This window comes from Psittacula echo (assembly GCF_963264785.1).
Source record: "Psittacula echo genome assembly, chromosome: 1".
In the NCBI taxonomy this organism is placed as follows: domain Eukaryota; kingdom Metazoa; phylum Chordata; class Aves; order Psittaciformes; family Psittacidae; genus Psittacula; species Psittacula echo.
The window spans coordinates 136,819,565-136,838,711 of NC_137735.1; the positions used below are offsets into that span (position 1 = coordinate 136,819,565).

A 19,147-nucleotide genomic window follows, 5' to 3' on the forward strand; every position below is an offset into this window, starting at 1 on the left:
GTACACTGCTTTGCACTCAGCACCAAAAGAAAACAATAACTATACTGTTTGGCGGTTCATCTTAAGATGCGACTGATCCAAAGTATTTTTAATGGGGGTTACAGCTGTGGGTTACGACAACCATTACTCTTGTGTCTACGCAGCAGAAACTAAGGAGCACATTTGGAGTAATTACTCCTGTATAATTTAGCTAGAATACAGAACAGAATTCTAAAATACTGACTGGTCCTATAAAAAAACCCTTTGGAATTGCTGTTTACTTGTGGCTACATCCTGCTGAGGTGTGAAACCTTTTCATATCAAGGATCTTGATAAAAAATTCTTGATAAACTACTTAACTGGGAGAGTCAAACAGTAGGGGCCATATTAGAAAACTAAACTCCTCTATCAGTCCTGCAGCCAGATGAGGGCTGGATCACAGGTCCAGTGCCTGTCCTCACAAAAAGCTGAGCTACAGAGTTTCCTACCTTTACCTGACTCATAGTCTGTGTGATAAACAGCTGTGGTGAGAGTGCTAAGGATTTCTCAGTCAGAGAACAACTCGGATTATGCTTAGCGAAGCTATGCTTTCAGATTAGTTTCTCTGAATAGCCAAGTGCCCTGTCTTCTCTGTGCTGGTCTGTCCTCCCTCCTGCTCTCAGTCGTGGCCTATTTTTAAATGCTGTCCCTCTTGTGCCAGTGTGGGGACTCTGCTGTGCCATCTCGCTCAGCAGGGGAGGCTGGACAGAAAACCCACATCCACCTAATTTGGATCTTGCACAGACAGTGCTGCTGCTGCTCAGTTCGTATCACAACAAAGCAACAGCCAGCGAGCAGCACATAAGCCAACCTGAGGCGTATTACAGGTACAAAACAAGCAGGAAACTTGTTATTTATAAATCTCGAAGGAGAAAATAGCTGGAAAAAAAATTATGTGAGAGGAGAAATCTAATGTCAGTTCACCGGAAGACAGCTTCTATAAGGAACTGCATTCACAAAGAAATGGTATTTTAAGGTTTTACAGTATAAAGTATTTCAAAACTGCTTACAGACACTTTTTTTTAAAGCAACTTACTTGTCTGTTGTGTACAGGGTTTGATGTACTCGAAGGACTGGATTGTGACAAAGCTACACTGCTATTTTTTCCAATCTGAAAGACATTAATTGAGCAGCATTGAGAGGCATATTTGTCAGTTGAACGCAGATGCTGGAAATGGCTTTCTCTTTCCTGTGTAAAGTGGCACTAATTGCTTCGCATTTGGAACACAGGTATTTTGCTACGGCAAAAGATACACTTCAGATAGAATCATAATTATCTCTCAGAGCTTGTATACTTTAAATAAACCCTCAAAAGGCACATAAATACTATTACAGGTCAGAAAACAACGTAAGAAACAGTTACCTAGGGAATACAGATTGCAAAGCCACACCTCTCTACACAGAAATACTAGTTTGTCTAGTTCCTGCAGTCACTTAGTGCAGGTCAGCTGGTCAGCCACTGCCAGAGCACAGAGTGCTCACCCTCGCAGACTCCTCCCCAGAGACCCTCCCTGCTCCTGGGGAGTTCAAAGCAAGAGGCCAAGCACCACAGCATGCCCTAAGGTATTCCATTTTCTTCCTTCTAGAATCTTCATTTATTATTATTTCTCAATACTGCAAATATTAACCAGAAGAATCAAACTCCAGAGGTTTAAATTTGCAATTATATGAATTTACTGCATCAGAGAATTTCTTTGGGAATGACTGCAAACTGACAGTACACATACACACGTTTGAAAAGTACTTAGTTAAAACATTGCAGTAGTCAATCTGCATAGTTCAATGCTTGAGACATTACAGCACTCTGCCTGAGGTTTTTCCTACAATGACCCATACACATAGAGTAGGTATTTCTGCAGTGATACGAAAGGGGAGCCGGCTGTTAAGTCAGAGGAGTAGTTCCTCAGGGGTTACAAGGCTGACAGAAATGAACCATGGACACCTGCCTGCAAAGGGCAGATGACTGGAGTTTGAACAGTTATTCACAAGGTCAGTGGACTTCAAGCAACATCAATTTTTACTATTTGGTAGAGAGGTGGCAAGGGCCTGCCTTCTGAACAGTGAGAAATGCAGTTCCAAGTTTGTTACTCAATAGACTGGACTGTGGCACTGCCTGGCGGGGTGTTCACCAACATCAGTTTTCTCCTTCCCTTCTGCAACATCATTTGCTATTTTGCCATCTCACATATACATGAAAGGCAGCCTTTGTCTCCCTCTCCATATCAGCCCCTTCTCACACTGTAACTGTTTAAAACTCTGTTCTCTCTTCACACGCTATCCAGAAGTGTTTCAAGTTTTTCTTTTTACAAAGAGTAAAAGGCTAGGCCTCTGACTGTCCTGGTCCCTTTAGCTTGCTGTTTTGCATGCCACAGCTGTTCTCTAGGTAGTAATGTCCTTTTCCTCAGTATACAAATACTGACCAAAGATACACAACCTTGTAAAATCTTTCCTAGCCGCTCAGAACATCACGATGCTACAAACCTTTCTTCTCTACAACCACCATTAGAACATCCATAAACCCTTCTGTAATAAAATTCACAACAACCACTAGGAAATTGACTTGCTGAGATCCTAGAATCATGAGAGGGAATGTTCGACCTCTTCAGGCTTTCGTTCATGCAGTGCTGTTACAACTAACAGCTTGGCTCTGGACATGGGACGAAGGAGGGAGCAGCACAGCTTGCAGCACTGAGGTCAGGCTTGGAGCAGCTGCACTCAGGGTGCAGTGCCCCAGATAGGAGGACGAATCAGGCAGACTGAACAGTTACAGCACTCCATGAAGATAAGAATGATTCCAAGTTGTGTTGGGTCTTTAATGATGGCAACACCATTACAAAAGGACTAGGGTGAGGCCAAGGCTCAAATATCTATCTAGGCCAGACTTGAATTGAATTAGAAAAAACCCCAAACTGAGACTATGTGACTTAATCTCCTTCCTGTGTTCTTAGTCTTTTAATTTAATTTGTCCTACTACATCAGGGAACAGGGGCAAGATTTTAAGTAATGCTGATTTTTCTGGTGTAATTTTTACTGGGATTGCATTTCTAGAACACTGCAAGTTAAACCAGCACAACTTAAAAGTGATTTCAAGTATTGTATTCTCCAGAGCTTTAATATTCACTTGTAGAGTATAGAATATTATTTGACCCATAAGCTTAAGTGGGTACGAATTTCATTTATTTAGAGCACAAATAAACAGTAGGAAATGTCTATTTTGTATCACGTACAATTCTGTATCCTTGTCAGGGACAATGAGCTGCCAGCCAGACACCTGAAACACAAACTCCACTTTATCTCATATTTTTGATTACTAACGTAGCTCCAAAGACCAGCAGTGCAAGAGGAAAGTGTGACCAACTTTCACATATATATGCACATATATGCATGTATGTGTATATATATGCGCATGCACCTGTGCGTGTATAGAAAAACTTGTTTAAAAATCTGCATTTCATTACACATTACATACATTTAAGCTTTTACTTAAAAAAAAAAAAAATATTAGTGTGAATTACATCTTTACAAATACTCAGAAAAGACGTCTGACTGATCCTCTGAGGTTTATTTACTTCTATTACTGTGCAACCTGCTGAAAGACATCAAAACCGACCAGGAATGTCCCACAGGAACAGACTGAATCACTAGGGGAGCCAGAACTGGAACTCAGAACCTCCTGCATGTATCTGTAAGCCTTCGTCAGACGGCTCTAGTTACAGATGCAGCCTGTGTACTGTGAAAAGACAATACAAGCCATTTCCTAGTACCCATGTTTGTACCAAAGTAACCATTTGTACTTACTTTTTCTTCCCACTTGAGATCGTGTATCTCAGGGCAATTTAATCTTTTTGGGCCCACACGTATTTCAAAAATCAGATGTGTGACAGAATGGAAAGCTTACAGCATCCTCCACTGACTGCAGTGACTTAGAGATCAGTTCTCTTTGATGGAAACATTTAAAGGGCTTAAAACAGAAAGACAATGCCACTATCCATTTTTAAAAGCCAAACAAGTCATCTCAGTTGCACCTCTGCTGGAAGTCGGAAAGAGAAAATACACTTGCTAAGCCATTCTCTGAGATCTTCATTCTGTCTGCTGTACCAGCTTTACAATTCATTTATCCCCCTCTGCCACTCCCATTTCTGTCTGCTATTACCTATGGATTCCTTTGCTCAAGATCCTACCCTCTCCATTTCCAAATCCCATTTTATATGCAACATCCTTAGGAAATGAGAGTTTCACAAACAAACAAAGTCTTCCTAAGCTCCCTTCTCTGGATTTTCTAAGGTATTCTATTTTCTGTGGTTTTGTCTTCCAGAAGCCTGGGCCAAGCTGTGTTTTCTGTGCAATGCACAGCACTGGACACAGAAGCAGAACAAACAGTAGATCATTATAAAGATCATATTGGCAGTTCTTCCACCAAATTTTACTTCACATATTCTTTTGTCTTTATATAGCAACACCGAAAGAGCAGTCGAAGTTCTACTGCTAGTGACAGTGAAGCAAGAATGTGTAACCTTATCTGCTGCATTGACTTCAATATTCTGAACACAGGCACACTACAAAAGATAACCAAATGTTAAAGGTCATCTTGGTTAAGATCTTAATTTCTTTATGTTTCCTGTTTCAAACAGGAAACACCACCTGAGGTCAGGCACCTCAGACCCTCTCCAGGGGAAAGGTAGATGTAAGCCTTATACATCAGAGCAAAGAGGAGACTTGTGTAACATTAAGAAATGAATCAGCCACAAGTTTGGGAAAAAGAAACAAACAGAAATGCTGACTCTTATCTTCCTGTTTTAATGACACCATTTATTTCAGAGATGAGAATTAAGGTAAAAAAAATCTCTAAAAATTCTTTATCCATTCTGGACATTCCATTTCACTTTCAGAGATACAAATGGCTGCTTTATTAATTGAATAAAAAATCTCATTAAAATATTTACGAAAGTAGATATATATATATTTTAAAACTCTAAAAACATCTTTCTCTGATTGGTACAAAACAAATACAAATATGTTCCTGTATTAACCTAGAAAGTAAGTTGTGGGATGGAAACCAATCTGAGGCAAACATAGTATTTTCTTTTCAGAGTGCATGAAACATTTCAAATCAGATATGACCTGCATAAAAATAACTGGAAGAGTCCCTTACCTGCCGAGAGATGGAGCTGCTTGTAGGATCTGGCACCGCAGAAATAAGGTTGGCAGTGCTCTTTCTATGAACACTATTCATACCAGGCATTTTAGTGATTTTACAGGCTTTGCTACTAGAACTAGAGTTTTTACGTTTTTTTCCTTCTGATTTGTCAAAAGAAAGGGGTAGAGAAGACACTGCGTTATGTGCTCCCAGGGAGTGGTCCCCTGAGTGATGCACAAGAGAAGATACAGACAGATTAGAAGAGTCAATACTGCTTACTACCATGCTCATATGTTTCACTGAGTCTGTTGAACTACTTGATAATGAAGTCCGTCCTGAGGGCTCCGATTTGGCACTGAGTGGGCTTGTTCCGTTATTTGTATTGTGCACAGACATACTGTTATAGGAAGATGTAGCCTGATAGGAGTTCAAAGTCGAACTGGGGTTCAGGACACAGTTCTTTTTGTGGGACCCTGAAAATGAAGACGAGGAAGATGTCTGCAACGATAACGAGGACGATGAGGATGATGACTGCGGCTTTTTCTTTTTGTTACTTGAAGACTCATCACCGCGAGATGACAGGTCTTTCACTTTTGAGGATTTGCTGGTTTTTGTTTTGGATGGCTTGTGGGATGGGGAAGGGATGACTGCTGGCACTGGTGACACAGCTGATGGCGCCTTGAAAGTTGAGTCCATGATACTTAGACTTGCAGCCATGTGAGGAAAAGCTGTAGTGTGTGACATAATGGAATTTGTATCCGACGTTGTCACGAAGGCTGCGTTTGATAACATGGCTGATGTCATTAGGTAAGAAGAAGAAGTAATTCTGGAACTGATAGGTGTTGAAGGAATATACACCGCACTGGGGGTGCTGAAAGGCTGTAAGACTGACGCTGGAAAAGGAGTGGAGACGTGTGCTGCTGGAGAAGGCATGGGACTATCTGCCGCAGGAGGAATTTTCCTAAATAAAGAAGAGGGATGGGGAGGGGAAAAGAGAAAAAAGAAAACATTCAGATACATAAAAAAATCCATCTGAACAATGCAGATAGGAAACAACTTCTGAGAAGGACCAACTTGTTAAAAAAAGGCAAACTTAGATAATTCCAATTTTGGTGCCTATTCTACCATTCACATGTATTTTCATATTCACCAGTCAAAATCAGCTCTGCATTCTACAGCTTAAAAACGCTTTTGCTTGTGATTTTTCCTTCCTCTTTTTTAACCTGCAATTCCATTATAAGGTTTCCTTGGGATTTAATACAAACAACAAACCCCAAACCACAAGTGTTTTAATATTGTAAAGATTCAGGAAAGCTGGATTGTGAAGTACATTTTCCTAAAAATTAATTTTGAAATGGAGCACATTAAATCTGTGAAGGCAGCAGAGACCTAACAGAGGCTGATTAGATAAAGAACCATGCAACGTAATTTTCCCTATACAATTCTGTCATGGCACACAAGTCCTCAACTGTGTAACTCAGTTAAACCAGAACTGAGCTCCACTTCAGCACAAGTGCCCCATGTAGCAATTATGTGCATAGCATTGCAATTTAATCACTTTATTATGAATTCAATTTCCTTTTTTCCTCTCCAGTTTTACCAAACAAATAATACAAATAAAATGCCTGATGCTGGGCTCTACAGAGATCCTAGGCACTCTGTTTCACTCATTGTGTATGTTTTGTTTGGAACTATTTTCACATCAACCTAAGCTCACAGGTTAGATTTAATGAGGGTAGTAAATGAGCCAGTTCTAGGGGGTTGTGAAATACTTAACCACAGAGTTTAAAGAGGAAAGCTCATCCCTTTCCAAATGCAGTGGTATTCCCAACAGCTCATCTGGGAGCTGGTTAGATGGGATTAGCTAGGTAAGTTACTGATTAATTTCACTGATATTGAAGAATCGACAAATTATTAAACAAAGCTTGATAAGATTTGTAACTAGTTGAGTGCTATTCTGAGAATAAAATCTAATAATAATTCCTGTGAAATTAGTAGAATGTATTAAAATTCCTTTCTGCTCAGCCATCATCATCTATTATTTTATCTAGTTCAGTGTTAACAAAGAACCAGACTTCCATAATGTCTCTTGGAAAATTATGTGAGCTTTTCTCATTATTTAGAATACAATTTAATTCACAGTTTAATCCTCTTTCTCTTTGTTAAGAAGCTGCACATCACCATGACTCTGCCCTTGTTATCCTCACTACTGACACCTCGTTAGTTTTTAAAGGCTTACTCTTGCCCTCAAAGAAGTATGACAAAAGAGCAGCACTGGGTGTGCTGTTTTATCATAAATCAAATCCTAATTACAAGTGTTCTCTCCTGGTATTCCTCCTTTGGAGACTGTCAGACAGAACACTGTTTATGGCACAGTTACATAAGGGATTACATAGAGTTCATGTGCCAGAAATGAGGAAGTCCTACTGCCTGCAATTTGCTATCTGAACAGAGCTGTTTCTCAGATCCATTCCTCAGTTCATTTTTAAGGAAGGGCCGATAATTCTTACCCACCTTTGTAAAGTACCTTGAGAACTAGGGATAAAAAGTACTTTGTAAATGTTATTATCGCTCTCAAAACATGGCCTGGTATCTGTGTACCTGTAGCTCCAACTACAGAGCTGCATAGGCAACAGTTATAAAACAGCTTTACCCATACTCCTGCTTGGGGAAGACAGGAACAAATCAGTCTAGAGGAGGGTTGAGGACAATAGAAGAAATATTATAGGGGTTAAGCACTGTGAGCTTCCTGTGTTACACAGACAAGTAAGTACAGATGGAATTCATTAAAATATTTGAGATTACATAAACAGCTAGAATTTGGGAAAACATTTACAATTGGATTTAGGGGGAGCAGGATGAGGCCTGTTTATTTCTTGTATCATGTAACTACTAGAGAGTTTATTTTTGGTTTTCGTGATAGTAGTGGTACTAGTGACACATTTTGTTTGTCCTAACAAACAAAGCCAATAGATAACAAGTTTTAACCTTCTTATTTAAGAAAACTAAGTAGTTTTATTTGTGGAAGGTGACAGACACTAGTTAACAGCCAAATTTACAAAGTAGAAGAGAGGAACCCCTTTGCAGATCAAGCTTGATCTGTCCCTAAATAGACATGACACTGGCCCTTTTATGGCATACCCAACCATTTCCAAACTATGTCTCCCAGCACAGTAGCACTGTTATCATCAAGTTACCAGGTTAGTCAGACAAGCCGAGCTTTAGTGTTTCAAAAATATATTTAAATAAAAGGCAAACCGTGTTTATCTAATGGCTGCCATCCAATGAATATAACACAGTCCCGATAATAAACAGTGACATGAAACACTGCACTTTAGTGTCATTACATTGGAAGTATGCATATGCTGTAGCAGAATATCCCAAAAAAACCCAAACAATCCTACCTGCAGATGGCATAAGCTTTTCAAATAGATTTTTTTTTTAAAGAATTAGCATGGTTTTTATTAGTGCAGTCTATTTTCATGTACCTGTGCTGTCAAAGCGTATAGTGGTTGGAACCTGCACACATGATATAGAGGGGCTTCAACAGTGAGTAATAATCAGAACTTTAAGGCCTCACAGCCAGCAAGGGTGCTATTGACTAAAAAACTATCACATTCCATCTTACGCACAGGCAAGTGTGTACTGTGTTCCTGATCTTACAAAACACAAGTCTTACAGAGCAAACTCTGAGTGGGTGATAAGAGCGCATGATACAGGTATAGAAGTCTAGGCAAAATCTAACCTGTGTGTTACAAAACTATGTGATATCAAACCATATCTCCAAACCTAGAAAACACTGAGTTTTAATGCTTTAATGTTAACTACTGAATTACCCCTCCCCAGATTCAGAGGGGCTAAAAAAAAGTACTAAATCTGGCGCAAATTTACTTCAGAATAGGAGATTGTTCAGTTGTGCTTGTGTATTCCTTAAGAGAGAAAAGAAAATCTGTACTTGTATTACTGCTATGCCTTAATACAGAGGTAACTTTACAAATGCTTCCCATGGAGTGTTTAATTTAGAAGTTTTACAGAATTAAAAATGTTAAACTACCCACCAAGTGTAAAACCCCCACTTACTTCCACATCTGTGAGTTCAAGTGTTTTTCTACCATGGAGTTTAGCGCGAATCGAAAATGGTCCCATCTTCTGTCAAAAACATAGTACCCTCTTCCCATTAAGCGACTGCCATATGAACAAAACTGAAAGAAAAGATATTTCAACATTGCTTAAAACATATATATCTACATTATAAAATATTCATTTATAGATCAAGGAACATCTTTGTAATTTGTCTCATGCACATAAAACACCTTTAAAAAAGGTGAGTTTCACTACCTACAGCATAAATGCTTTTTTAATGATGTACGAATATGTGCACAATGTTTCAGCTCAGTGTCAAGTATACTTCATATTTCACTAACAAGTCAGTTTGCTATCAGGCACCTGTGTGCAACAGGAAAAGAATATAAATGCTGAGGTAATGTTAAGAATCAGTTCTGCCTACTAATACTCTTTACTGCCTCTGAAAGGCAGTTTCACCATTCTGTACACATCAAATCTGGTAATTGTGTAACAGGAATAAAAATATAACTGAAGAGGAAAAAGGTGCAACAAGAATGTCTTTAATATCTACTTAATAAACAAACCAGTGACAGGTTAGTAAATGTATAACTATGCATGGCACCTGTGATACACAACAGAACAGTGGGTACCCTCTTCACAGTGTATGGAAATCATCTAGAGGAGTAGTAAATATTTTGAGAGTTCCGCAGAGCTCAGGCATATTTGCTCTACTTCCTCTGGGGAACTTCCTGAAAAGTCCTACTACACTACACTGAAATGGAATTATCAGGAATCTACCCTTCTTCAGTCCAGTCTTACTGATCTCACACAGAGAACTGCCGCAAAACGTGTTTGTGGGAGAGAAACCCGTTGTAAATCATCCTCAGAAAATAAGACAACGCTCCACCATGCAGGGACCAAGTCCCCAGATTCTGTCTGAGAGCAGAAGCAGCTGATGCAGTAGAACATCATCTGTTTACAGTACCTTCAGCTTACTGGATAGTGAGTAGTGACTCCCTGTTTATCTTGCATCTGTTTCATGACAAGGTTAAACAGGTTAATTAAAACCATCACCTAAGCTGATAAACTAGTCTCACCTCCCAGTGCCACAGACAAGCTATCACTAAGAGGCAGGTTAAGAAGCTACTGCCTTTTCCCCATCAATTACTACCACCTAGCTGGGAGACAGACTTTATGAGGTAAACAGTGCACTTCAATATGACATGTAGCAAGTTAGCAGAAGCTTGTGCTGAAGGTGATTTATACCATCTTTTCTGACTTCCTGTTGATGTGGACTAAGAACAGCTGCACTACCAGTAACTGCTTCATCTGGGAGGCGCTGGGATCTCAAAGTACAGATGAGTCAGTGGGATATGCCTTGAAACAGAACAAAGATCCTAAACCAGAATGGCCATTGACAGCCAGGCCTCACTGATGATGCCTGTACAAGACTGTTCATTTGTGTGGACATACATGCTGTGAAGCTTTAGTTTTTAATTCACAGAGAAGCAGTCAGCAAAATCAAAGCAGAATACAAGAGTACCAAGGAAGCATGAGGTTCCTGCATATCACAGTATGATATGGCCTATAATAATAATTCTTTTCTGTGTAAGGACCAAATACAGAATTTCATCTGACAGTCATTTTATGTTCAGCTCATACTTTTTACTGGTCTGACAGTAACAAGATCTCCTTTGCTCTAGGGAATACAGACAATCCTACAGTTATCACAGTGTTTGTTTTATTCTGTATATCATATGGAAAATACATAAAGGAACTCATCATTAATTTCATTCCTTGGCTCAGTTTTGATGAGAACCAACTGCTTAAAAGTTCAAGAGTTCTCCCATTCCTCCTTGGTTTGTACAGTGTAAACAAGTTCACACTGCAGGGATAATGCCACAAGGCAGCTCTTACTACTTACCATGAAATTTCTCACCAACATGGGAGAGAGAAAAACAGCTGCCAGAAAAGCACATACCTGAGCCACCACCAAAGCAGACGGGCTATGCTGCACTCTAGACTTTCCATTTTTAGATGAATGAAGCAATGGCTTCTAAGTCCACACACACTCACCTAAATGATACTTAATTACTGATTCAAACCGGATGACAAAAATCAGTGAAGCACTGTAATAGCCCTTTCTTGCCATATGATTTTCAGAGCTGCAACCAATTGCAAGGTACAGTTCCGTAAGAACTATGATTACAAAGAGATTATCTGTTCATGTCATAGTGAAAACAGTGCAGCTTTCCTCACTTGAGCAGAACTGCACATGCATTGCAATCTACTGAGAGGAAAATCTAAAACTAGAACTTGTGATTTTTGGCTGCTCATCTTGTTCTACAACCTCTCTGTCACATGCACTAACCAGTCGTTTCCTCCTACCTTATCCCATCCATACCATTTCCTGTTAAATGTATTTGATTTCTTTAGAACACAGTTTTCAGAGTGTAAGGCCCTCATTCCTTACATTTTTGCTAAATTACTTCTTTTCCTTCCCTCTCTAACTACAGAAGAATTACAGCAAGGCATGCCAGAGACAGACACATACCCCAAGAGGTCTGGGATGGTGTCCAGAAAAATGACAGTCTAATTTCTCAGATTCTTCAGCTCCATCCGCTTCTCCTTCATCACTGGACAATCTGCTTGTTAAATCTCCTCCCATGGAAGGCAGTGGCAGTTCTGGTACGTACCCACTGTGGTTTGAAGAACTGTTGCTGTTTATGCTATTTGCAGATGATGGTCTAGAAGAAGAATATACGTTTAAGCCATCAGTGCTCAAAGGCTCTGCAAACCTGCCTGCCAGAGTGAAGCATCAAAGTGAATTACACCAGAAATGATCACATAAAGGACAGTAAAAGAAACAGAATAGCTGACATTTGGTCTTATCAGAAATGTATCATGGGTTATCACCCAGTTAATGTTAGCAGAAGCACCTCTGTATTGCCTGAAATTTTAAATTTGCCTCTTACAACATGTAGGTTTTGTTTATCTTTGTCTAAAATCCATTAGAACAAAGTGGGAATGCTTTCACACCACAGGGCATGAGGATGCCTTGCCTTTCAAAAGTAGCTTGGAAACAAATTAGCAGCGGTGATGGAAAAGGATTCTCAGTTACAGTTTGCACAACCAAGTATGTATGTGGACCTCTGAGGTTGGAGGAGATGTCTACGTTGAGCAAAATCTGATCTTCAGTCTCATGAATTAATGCTGTCAGGACACAGCAGTCACTAAGACTGTGGACAGGTGCCCTCTTCTGAACTGAGCAGGGATTGCTAACCAATGCCCATCAGCTAGAAATAACTGCTGCAGTTGCTGTTGCACAGCATACATTGTGTGAGCGCTCCTCAGCTTTCAGGAAAAATCGTGGAGGTCAAGCCAAGTCACTACCAGGAAAATGGCAAGCTCTACCTCAGCAGAGCAAGGAGCACTTACACCACCTCTTCCTGCAGCAGAGCTGCAGCCTTGCTGGCTCCCAGCAGAGAGGTAGCAAGGCTTTCCTCTGGCACAGGGCTTGCAAAACCAGACAGGACAGAACAGGCGCACTACAGCAGGCATGGAAGTGTAGATTATACAAACATAACGTATGACAGCTAAAATCCTGCTCATCTACTACCTTTGCAATGTCTTCAGCTGACTCTCATTCAATTGCATTCCACTTTTGCTTCTTTCACCGTAACACCTACTAAAAACACCTGCCTGTCCTTCCATGCTCCTCTCTATGTAAGGACTGTGTAAAGTCACCCCTTGTCCAAGAATTATGCAGATTTCTCACCAATTTATCTGTGGGTATTCTTTTGCTGTCCTTTCACTCACACTCTGTAAGACCCACCTCTGACACTGTACAAATAAAATGTCATTACTGCTTAATGAACACACAGAAAACACTGGAAATGCTGTCTCTATAAGACTTGAGATAGCAAATACAAAAAATAACTCTTTGAAATAGAGACTATCTTAGTACAAGAGCCCCTAAATGGGCACCCAATCCTGACCAAGGCTTCTGCAAGAAAAGAAATGTGAAGCAAGATAAATATGAACAAAACCAACTGGTTTACCTCTATTTGCTCCAGCCAAAGCTAGTACCAAAAAAAACCAAACAAAACATATGGGAAGTTTACCAGAGCATAATTAGAATTCCAATTAGATCCGATACCTCACTCTAGCTTTCCTAAAGCCATATCTTTGCATTGTCTTTCTGAAGATTCTTTTTCCCCTTTCTAAGAAAAATTTCCAAAATGAGTAAAGACATGGCTACAGAGAGTTTCAAATCAATACCTTTAAGCTGCTTACATTGTCATTTACACTAAATTATCCCCCTTCTTACAAGACATTCCACTGATGCAACTGGTGAAGTATTTGCAGAAAATATTCTACATAAATGTGCAGAATTTCCCCACTGACACCTACCCTGATTCATGTAAATAGACTTTTATTCCCAAGCGTGCCAGAATGACTTGAATGTGACCTTTCCTAATTATTCCTACCCTTTTAGCCAAAAAATGCAGTCAGTCTGAGATTCTGAGTCTAGGGTGGACATCACTCCTTACCTTATTCCCAGTCAGATCACAGGCTACCCTGAACAGATTTAGGTTTATATAAGCATAGTCTATCTTCTACTGCTAGCAGAAAATCTTGTATGTTTTATCATGCAATAGTCTAAAGAAGTGATGAATGCTTATAAAATGAGCTGTACCAAAGACTAAGACATTTCTTATAGCACCTTCAGAATGCAACATTCCACACTGCAGAATTGCTCACCTTGGAAGTACAGAATTTGGTGGTCTAGATTTTGCAGGAGATGTTACTTTAGATTCTTGCCCAGAGTTCACTGAAGATCCTGACAGAGAGTCTTGTGCTGGTGTCGGCTGGCTCTGATAGCTTTCCCTTGCAGATGGTGGATGCTCTTTGTCTTTTGCAACTTCTTTTTCCCTGGATCGAGCTTTGTGTTCAGCTAGAAGGATGTCAAACTGTTTTTTACGGCCTGGAACTGCTCGTCGATGATTAAGTGAATGAGTCTAAAAATAGGGTGGTTAAAAAGCATTTGTGTGTGCATGACATTGTTTATGAGTCCTCTATACTTCCGATACACCACAACTCTAAAAGATAAAATCTACTTCAAACAACTTTAGCCACAGTTATGGAAATAAAGCTGTTATTCTACATTATCTTTGAGAATTTACGAAGTCATTCTTAAGAAATGCCAACATCAAGGCTAAAATTACTTCTTGCAAATGTTTTCATATAATCGAGTCTTACTGAGTTACCTTTTCCAAGACAGAAAATATAATTCCAATAATTTTAAAGCATTAAGAAGTAACATCATTGTAGCTTTTAACTTACAATGAAAAATTGATCTCATTGGATTGAAAAAACACATTTTAAAGTGAATTTAACTGATCACCTCTACTGACAGGTAGTACAGGCACATGCAAATATTCATTATAATACGTCTTACACTGCTGCTACTTTTTGACATCAGACTTATTACTATCACAAGGGCAGCCTCCAAGTAATTTATAATACAAAAATCATGTTATATTTTTTTTACTAAAAACTGACTATAACATCATTGCACACATGAACCAAAAAAGGAGCATTTAAAGGTAGTGCTTGTACTTCTACATGACACTTTAATGCTTTTTGCATAACAAAATGACAAGAAAAAAGATCTTTTTAGAAATATCAGTGGAATAATGCAGATGCTCTGATTCAAAGAAACAGAATTACTCAAAAGAATTACCTGAAGACAGCGTATGAATACCATACCCATTGTCTGTAAGACAGCAGCAGGTATGACCTCTCAAGCTACTGTGGCAGGATTTAAACTATAACAAAGCATCTAATATTTTATCTTCTAAGAAAAATACCTTGCAGGTGAGCGATCTTGTGCAAGGTTTCTTTGTTTCAGGATCCAGTACTCCACAGTGTTTATTTGGGTCAAATTCTCTTTCTGTTTGATGGGAGGTGAGTAGAAAAAGGAGAAAAAAAAAAAAATTAGATTATAGAAATTTTAACCAGAGTAGCTATAAATTTTGCCTGATAAACTTAATTCAACCAGGCTCAACCTGAACCATTCATCTCCACCCCAGCACCCCACAACTGTGCCACATCTGTCACTCTTACAGTTGTGTATGTTTTGTCCTTATATGTTTCAAACTATTTCGTGCAGGATTTCAGTCACAGACTTGTCAGAAATAAGTGGGCTTACACGGCTGTACTCTGAAGAGTGGCCCAAACATAGGACCAAGCCAAACACCCACGAGTTCAATTCCCCCTCTGACGCTGGCTGTCTCTGAGACCACAAAATACTGTGTGTGCAAATCCAGCTTCTCAGTTTGGCTGAGACATGCAGAGGCTAAATATCACAAATGCCTTCACCAACATTTCTTTGACACACTCAGAACTCTGAAAAACAACCCGTGGTGTCTCAAAAGTAAAGGCAAGATTACTAATGGCATTTTGAAAACAAAACTTATCTCTGAATCTGTCCCCTAAGTCTGTGTAAATATAACGTGTATGCTAGGTCTTATTTCCCTAAGTGGAAGGAGGGATGGAGTTTCTAGTGTGCAGAGGTGATTAAAAAAAAAAAAAATAAAAGGCATTTACATCAGTTCTACTCATGATTAACATTAAAAATTCACTAATATTTGATAGACTGTATTTCCATATTTTATTTTCATTAATATTCTAGTATGTCTATACCACGGAACCATCTCCTTTAGGTCATGTTAATATATTTTTAGTGTTTGTGCTGTAGAGCTGTAACAAAACAATGGACTTACACATTGTAGTTATGCCACCGAAAGAAAAAATAAATCTACCATTACATTTATATGCCTTGGCATGGTATGTTTTAATTGGCAGCCTGGTTTGCTTTTGTTTGATACTGGAATACCAACTATTTGCCAAAGCCTATTGTAACTATACAGCGGTGTTACAGTCAGATACAATAAATACCCTGTATCAAATGCAACCTTTAATTTGAAGGTCTAAAAATTCTTTATAAACAAACAAATCAGAGCTAAGAGGAAGAGGCAATTCACAGCTATGCTGCAATGTTATGACAGCATCACAGCAAGCAGAACAGCTGGAAGAAGACACATGAGGCCACGCAGTCTACATTAGACAACAACTGTCATCCAGGTGCCACAGTTACTAGCAGTTTTATGTATTCTGCTATGTGGGCTCCAAAACAATAAAGCAAACATGAAATGGTTCTGTCATTAACTTATTAGCAGAGACCTACCAAAAAGTGAGCTTGGAAAAAACAGTTGGTACTGTTTTTTTGATGAAGGGACTGAAATCTGTCACAAGTCGTTGCAGTTTCTGTGGCCTTTATGACAACAGAAACAGAAGTAGCTCTGTATGACTAAATGCAATAAATATTATTTTCCACTTAATGAATGAAAACACGTTCATGAACCGAAAGAGTTAATTGTTCCTGGTTTTTGAGTGCACAGTGTTCCTTCCTATCACAGTTTCCTGAATCACCCATCTAATAACCTTCAGCGCAAATGAAAAAACACCAAATAAACCATATAGGTTACAAACATGCCTTCAAATGAAAAATCCTGAGGGTAACTGTAAGGCTGTGGAACGTGTTCTGAAAGTCACCAAGCGAGGACTGTTTTGGACTCATGGGGAAATGTACTTCAAAAATCAGAAGTGCTCCTTTGGGAGCATCCATCCAGATTGCTACTTGTCAGTATGAGTGTCCCACCCAAGCCAGATTTGCAGGACTGATTACAGCAAAGCCACTTGTCAGGAAAACATTCCGAGGTAAAAACAACATAGGGAGCTACAGTCAGGAAAAGTGAAAGCCATAGTCAGGAAAAGTGGAAGCATCTGCCAAATACCAAACAACAAAATCACACACCTTCCCTGAGGAACAGAAAATACTGAAATAACAGGGAACCACTTGTCCTGCCTGAAGTGTGTGTGGCTGTTCCAGTGAAATCATGAACAGCTGCAGACAAGTGTGGTTTAGGTAACACAGGAGTATTTTCACATTCTTACCAATAACAAAATGCAGCTTCTGACTACCACTGTATTAGGAATGTGTAGTGTGAGAACCCCAGGTTTCCTGTGCACAGCACAGCACACTAAACACTATGTTTGGTGGACAAAGTAGAGCACTCTTTATCACCTCACTGAAAGGAAAGGAAGGGCCCAAACTGAATTGCCTCAAACTCCTGTTTGCAATACAACAGATATTCTTGGGGTAAACTGGGCATCTGCATTTTTTAACTTCACCTCAAAGAGAACAAGGACTAACGAAGATTTAGGGGGAAAAGAAATATATATATATATATATATATATATATATATATATATAAAAATAAAAGCCATGTATTTTTGCAGTTTGCTACTAGGGAACACTGATCCACTTATGCTGGGCAGCTACAGACCGTCTTTTGTGGTTCCACAAGCTGTTTCCTCTCTCTCACTACAACAGCGCTCCTGAAAAGAGGGACAGGTCCATTTATCACCCAACCAACCACCAGCTTTCAGCAAACAAAAAAACCCCAAACTTCAGCCACAGTCAGGGAAATGGTGTGAGTGAGAGAGGAGGATGCTAAAAAGGAAAGAAAACAGATGTAAACCAGCCAGACCTATTAAAAGGCTACAAAAATTAATAGCTGGACTGCAGGATGCTGAGGGAAACTTAAATCCTCTAAGCATTGCCTCCTTCTTTTAATGAGAACTGAATGAAATTTATGGCATATTTAAAATAATCATCTCATTGACCTTCCAAGATCTTTTACTCAGCCTTTGCAAAGTCCTGTATAATAATGGAGAGGAATCCATCATAGTGACACACAATCTACAGGCAATTCATCTACAGCGCTTTCAGGACTTCTGTTTGCATCATCGCTAAATTATTCTGTTGCTGCATCAATACATGAGGCAGTAGAAGCCTGAATAGATTCCAAATCTGATCATGACAGGGGAGCTGTAAAAAAAAAGTATCAGTTCTGTGGATTTGTTAACCATATAAAAGTTAACTATTGGACTCTCAGTGCTGTGCAGAAATCTCCACCAGTGAAACACTCCCCAGCCTAGGACACACTGCACATAACAGCTTAGAGACAGGACAGCGATGGAGTCACATCCATGGGAAAAGCAAGCAAGCTGAAGGAAGGCCCTACAGAAATGATTCTCCTCTATGAACACATTTCAGCAAGCACTTGTACAAAAAAGGCATGAATATCACCTACAGCCCTGCAGCAGTATGTGGTGATATGGGGAAAATAAGTATCTCAAATAGCATCAGTTTCTATTGCTCAAGTAGGAATTCAGAATTATTAGCTAAACTGAACATCTAAACCATTAGAGGGAATAATAGGTTAAGAGAAAGCAACATTTTAAATTAACTAGAGACAGGTTTTATTAGAGTAACAAATTGGATCTTAGCAAGTGAAATGTAAGGTTTAAAAGTCTTATCAGCTACTTTCTCATAGTATTTTTTTGTTTTGTGGAAGGCTATAAATGAACAACTGTTTTCTTATATGGCACCCTTAAGGAGTTAAGAAAGCAATCAGTTACTGAATCCTTTAAGGCAATGGCCTTGTTCCACACCCCACACAGCCCTCGCAAACACCTCACACTGCTTTGGAATCAAGCCAAGGCAGCAGTACCATAGGCTGGCTGCCAAATCTGAGAGATGAAAAAAATAAACCTGATATTCAGTCAAAAAACCAGGGCACACTCATTAACTGGAAATGAAAGCATTTATCTTGTACACCTTACACTTGGTTCGTAACTACTACACATTTTGGAATCCTGTGAACTAACTTTCTGCCAAGCTGACGAGCTGATGTGGATCATGATGCCATTAGCAAAATTAGCCTTTCAGTGCACACAAGAAGTTCCTGCCTAAATCACAAAGTACTGCCAGCTGATGAATAGACCATACATAGC

General features: G+C 39.3%; 1 protein-coding gene across 7 annotated transcripts in view; it reads right to left on the reverse strand.

The window, feature by feature from the left end:
- Positions 1-19,147, reverse strand: part of ATXN7L1 (ataxin 7 like 1) — a 115,883-nt gene that overhangs the window by 2,820 nt on the left and 93,916 nt on the right. For all 7 annotated transcript variants that reach the window (XM_080638867.1, XM_080638866.1, XM_080638868.1 and 4 more), the window contains 6 exons: positions 15,094-15,176; positions 13,985-14,241; positions 11,775-11,967; positions 9,236-9,357; positions 5,171-6,116; positions 1,055-1,129 (listed from right to left, as the gene is read on the reverse strand). In XM_080638867.1, the coding sequence (XP_080494993.1) occupies positions 1,055-1,129; positions 5,171-6,116; positions 9,236-9,357; positions 11,775-11,967; positions 13,985-14,241; positions 15,094-15,176 (1,676 nt within the window). The remainder of the gene's footprint in view (positions 1-1,054; positions 1,130-5,170; positions 6,117-9,235; positions 9,358-11,774; positions 11,968-13,984; positions 14,242-15,093; positions 15,177-19,147) is intronic.